The 5,065-nt window shown below is 52.2% G+C and overlaps 1 protein-coding gene across 1 annotated transcript in view; it reads right to left on the bottom strand.

Annotated features, from left to right (window-relative positions):
• LOC107110670 (FYVE, RhoGEF and PH domain-containing protein 1-like) overlaps window positions 1-5,065 on the bottom strand; it is a 32,016-nt gene that overhangs the window by 14,984 nt on the left and 11,967 nt on the right. Inside the window, exons 9-10 of the mRNA XM_015411470.1 lie at window positions 2,890-2,979; window positions 1,701-1,826 (exon numbers count right to left, since the gene is read on the bottom strand). Of these exons, the coding sequence (XP_015266956.1) occupies window positions 1,701-1,826; window positions 2,890-2,979 (216 nt within the window). The remainder of the gene's footprint in view (window positions 1-1,700; window positions 1,827-2,889; window positions 2,980-5,065) is intronic.

Below are 5,065 nucleotides of genomic sequence, written 5' to 3'. Positions count from 1 at the left end.
AGCCTGACCAGCAGTAGGGGAGGCTGGGCCTACAACTCCCAGAAGCCCCTGAGAGGTTTTGGAGCCAAAACTGACCAATAGGAAAAGAGGAGGGCTTGGAATAAAAGATCTGGAGCAGCAGGAAAAGCTGTTCTTCTTCCCAGGGGGCAGAGCCAGAAGGAAGGCTGCTGCAGGGAAGAGATCCTCATCCTGAGGGAAGGGTGAGTAGTCTAGTGCCACTTGGAATAGTGAGCTAGGGACAGTATATATTTAGACCCGTTAGGGCATTTGATTTCTTTTCACCCACTTATTGTTATTATTCTGCACCTTGTTTGTTTGACCTCTTTTAAAATAAACTATTTTCATTGTTCACTCTGCCTGGTCCTCACGCCTGTTATTCAGCCAAAAGGGAGGTCTGAAGGTCTTGGGAGGGTGCTCTGGGCCTTCTCAAGGGATCCTAAATCCAGAGTGGTGGCAGCATCAGGTGACACCCTACCTGAGCCATGACACCTGCCTTGGAACATACTTGTAGACCTCGTGTCATTTTGAATCTTGCCAGAGCTGGGTTGAGCTCCATCTCTAAATAAAAGCGGCCTGATGGGGCCCTAAGAAAGAACAAAGCAACCTAGCTGTGCCATCACCACTCCCCTCTGTGCCATGAGCTGGTGACCACCTCAATCTGAAGAGAGACTTGTACTTTCAAGGAGTATTAGGTCACTAATTCAACTGGTGCAGTTGTCATTTATGCATGGCGGCAAAACTATTTGCTATGTGCAGGGGTCATTTCCTGCGGGAGCACACAGGAGCGGAGCTCCGGCAGTAAGGAGCCCAGGGGGCGGGCACATGCAACAAGCCCCGCCCCCTGCTCCCAGCAGCCCTCAGTCAGAGCAAGAAGCAGCCAGGTAAGTTGCAGAGGCCCCCTGGCCCGCCTTCAGGTACAAGCTCTCCCTCCTCTGTGAGGGCAGATCTGCGCGTGTCCCCTCCCCCAATAACTAGCAATCCAAATAGTCCAGTGGAGCCTGAGCAGTGGGTGTTGCCTTCTGACACACTTCCGGTGATGTCAGGGGGTGTGGCATAAGTTATGCTAATGAGCTCCTGCACCTCTTTTTCTACAAAATGACCCCTGGTTATGTGTATTAATTTTGGTTGTAAGTAGAACAGTACAAGAAGACAGTAGTCTCGAGTGTGATTTGTACAGCACGGCAGATTATTCTGTTTGTTTGTTTGTATAACTGCATTCGATGTATTTCCATTTTTGTGTGCTTGTTCCTCTGCGTGTGTGGCCGTGCCCCTGCGACAGCCGTTTTGTGGTGGGTTTCACCTCCCGTGGCCACCGTGTTGCGGTTGCGCCCACCACCCTGTCAACATTCCAAAGATGCCCACAGGTTCAAAAGGTTTGGGGACCTCTGACCTAGAATACTGCCCCAGAATCCTTTGCAGGACTTCTCGGTTCCACAGCAGACACCCAGGAGGCACTCAGCAACCGAAGCCCTGTGGAAAGAGCTCCCTGAAGGCAGAGCAGTTTGAGAAAGCGGTGTCTCAGGGAAGCGTGGCAGGCAACTTTGGACAAGGACAGCGGGATGCGAGAGTAACATGCAGATGATTTGGCCATCATAGGCCTATCTTGACTTTCTTCCTGGTGACACGAAACCAGACGGGAGTCGCGGAGTTCCGGAGCCACGGTCCCAATCCCACCCCGTCCCACAGGGGCTAACACTCACATGGCCACACGCCCGGCAATGGTGTCTCCGCTTGGTGAGGGCGTTGAAGGGCTCCTTGCACTGCATGCACATGGTCACCTCCTTCTCCCGGATCGGCGTGGGGGCCCGTCGTCCCAGCTCACACCCCTGCAGGCAGAGCGGTGAGCCGAGGAGGTTAATATACGTCTACCAAAAAGTACCCGAAGTCATCTTTGCATTTCTGGGAGCGCAGAACTGCGGACACAGAATCCGGTACAGGTTTTCTGGAAGTTTCCTTTTTAAAAATAACAATCGTCCAGGCCAAGGTCCTCAACGTGGTGCCCGTGCTGCCGTGACACCTTTCCTTGCACCTGCAGAGTGTTTTGACAAAGTGGGCGGAGCCTGGTAGGGCTTTTGCCCAGCAAGACTTTTGATTGGTTATTGGAGATCTGATGACCTGTTCAGATTTTTAAAAACACTGCTTTGGCAGGAGCTGCCAGCAGCACACCAGAATCTTCAAATGCGCGGAATGCACACAGCATCATGTGGCCGTTCCCCTTTAACCCAATAGGATTCCGAGCGCTCTGAAAACCCCGTAAGCGCAGCTAAATTCCGACACAAACTGAAAACTCTCTATACCGGCTCTCTCACACACACCCATGAGTAGCAGAGATTCACGCGCACACACACACGTGGCAGTGACTCACCGGCGAATTGGGTGGCGTCTCGTCCTCGCTGATCAGCTGCTTGAACGTCTCCAGGGTCTGCTCGTGCTTCTGGATTGTCGCCTGGATCGCCTGACGGGTTTTGAACAACAGCGCATTTGTGGCTACAAACAGATGTCTGAACCAAGAAGGGAAGTCAAATCCCGGCCTCTTTTTAGCGGGGAGAGTTCGAGGAGGGAAAGGACAAGTGTCCATGGGGAACCCCTGCGCCTATACTGTCCTCCAATCCCAGTTAATATTTGGAACACACAGGGGGCGGGGTAAAAGGTCAGCCCTTCAGCCCCCTCCCCAAACGCGGGCTCGTCTTCCCCTGCCTTTTCCGCCTCTTCCTCTCGCCTGCACTCGTGTAAATCCCCAGGTCTCTGCAGCCACCAGATGTATGCCTCCTGGAGAGGAGACGACTGAGAGGTGATACGATCACCATCTTCAAGTACTGCGGCTCTCACCCCCCACCCCCCATGAGGAGCAGAGATTCACGCGCACACACACACGTGGCAGTGACTCACCGGCGAATTGGGTGGCGTCTCGTCCTCGCTGATCAGCTGCTTGAACGTCTCCAGCGTCTGCTCGTGCTTCTGGATCGTCGCCTGGATCGCCTGACGGGTTTTGAACAACAGCGCATTTGTGTCCACAAACAGATGTCTGAACCGAGAAGGGAAGTCAAATCCTGGCCTCTTTTTAGCGGGGAGAGTTTGAGGAGGGTTGCCTCAGTGCTTAGTTTCTTGTGGCCCTTTTTTACAGGCCCAGGGAAATGCTGACTGCCACTTTGGGGTCAGGAAGCAATCCTGGAGGGCTTTTTGGTCATCTTCTGGGCATGGAACAATGGTCACTGCAGGTGTGGAGGGGGAGGTCTTTGTGAATCCCCTGCCTTGTGCAGGGGGTTGGACTAGATGACCCTGGAGATCCCTTCCCACTCTATGATTCTAAGTAACTGACCCGCGCGATCCACCCAATGGCATTTAATTTTATTTATTTATGCCCTGCACCCTCTACCGACAGGGGACTCGGGGTGGCTTACAGCATTTGAAATACAATGAACACAAATACGATACAAATAAATACGGTAATGATAAAGCAACAAAACAAAGTTTGTGTCCAGTGGCACCTTTAAGAGCTACAAAGTTTTATTGTGGGCATAAAACTTTTTTTTTTTTTTAATTCTGGGCATAATCTTTATACCCAGAATAAAACTTTGTCGGTCTGAAAAGGTGCCCCTGGAATCAAACCTTGTTCTGCCGCTTCTGAACATCACACCTACCCCACCTCCATCTATTCTATAAAGCGATAAAGCCAATTAAAGCATTAGCTGAAACGGCAAGCCGACCTGAAAGAGTCAAACAACTGGCCAAAACGCTAACCCGGGGCTGCGTACAACAAAGCAGCCTTGCATGCCCTATGGCAGTGGTGGCGAACCTATGGCACGGGTGCCAGAGGTGGCACTCAGAGCCCTCTCTGTGGGCACGCATGACATCGCCCCAGCCAGGCCCAGACCATCGTTAAAGTGTCGAATTCTCTGCCAAATAATTTTAAGTAAATGAAAGCATTTGGGATTGCTTTCCTTACTTTGTTTGGATCATCTTAAGTTAATGTATGAGTTGTTTTTTCTAAAGTAAAACCTCAGAGTTCAGGTTAAATTGCCGTGTTGGCACTTTGCGATAAGTAAGTGGGTTTTGGGTCGCAGTTTGGGCACTGCGGGCGTGGTCTAGGAATCCCGCATTGTGCATGGCTAGTTAAAGAACTGGAGACGTCACAGGAGACAGAGGCAGGTAAAAAAGACTGCGTTCCAGGGCAGGTGGGAAAGACTGGCCGTTACCTGGATCCAATCTCGCTTCTCCTCTTCAGTCCTAAAGAACGACAAAGAAGGCACCCACGTTTCAGAGTTTCGTACCCAGACTAGCACGTTTTCAAAGAGGCATGAATAGAACCTCCATAGACAGTTTCAGAGAGCAGCCAGAGAGCAGGAGAAGAACCCGGTTTGAGTCCAGTAACCCCTCTGACATGGGGCTGCCAAACGCCTGGTCTGGCTGGAGGTTCCCCCCATTTTGGGGGGTTTAATCGGCCGATGGCCAGTTGGCTGGCAGGGGAAGCCCCACCTCTGAACAGGAACGTTGCCGGGCAATGTCACTGTCACAATGACGTCACCAGGAAGTGACGTCATCAGGGGGTGCCGCTCTAGTTTTTTTGCAAACTCTATGGTTTTAAGGGCAAAAACCATAGAGTTTTGCCCCAAAGACTAGAATGGCGCCACCACTCCCGATGTCGACAACACGATATCACTTCTGGGTGACTTCCTGGGCGGGGGGGGGGGGGGGAGTCACACAGATGAGATGATCTCAGACCATTTAGGGCTTTGTAGGTCAAAAACAGCACTCCAAATTGGCATCGGAAGCCGATTGGAAGCCAGTGCAGGTGCTGGAGTATCGATGTTATATGCACAGACCAGGGAGACCCAGTCGGCAATCTAGCAGCTGCACACATACACAACTGCATCATAAGACGCAAGCGTCGTTTCCTGCAGGAGCGCCCAGGAACGGAGCTCCGGCAGTAAAGAGCCCAGGGGGCGGGCACATGAAACAAGTCCCGCCCCCTGCTTCCAGCAGCCCTCAGTCAGAGCAAGAAGCAGCCAGGTAAATTGCAGAGCCCCCCCCCCGGCCCGCCTTCAGCTCTGCCTCCTCTGTGAGA

The sequence above is a fragment of the Gekko japonicus genome, unplaced genomic scaffold (genome assembly GCF_001447785.1).
Source record: "Gekko japonicus isolate JY-2015 unplaced genomic scaffold, Gekko_japonicus_V1.1 scaffold4515, whole genome shotgun sequence".
Classification (NCBI taxonomy): Eukaryota; Metazoa; Chordata; class Lepidosauria; order Squamata; family Gekkonidae; genus Gekko; species Gekko japonicus.
The sequence above is the reverse complement of the archived record's forward strand: the minus strand, read 5'-3'. Positions and strand labels throughout refer to the sequence as shown.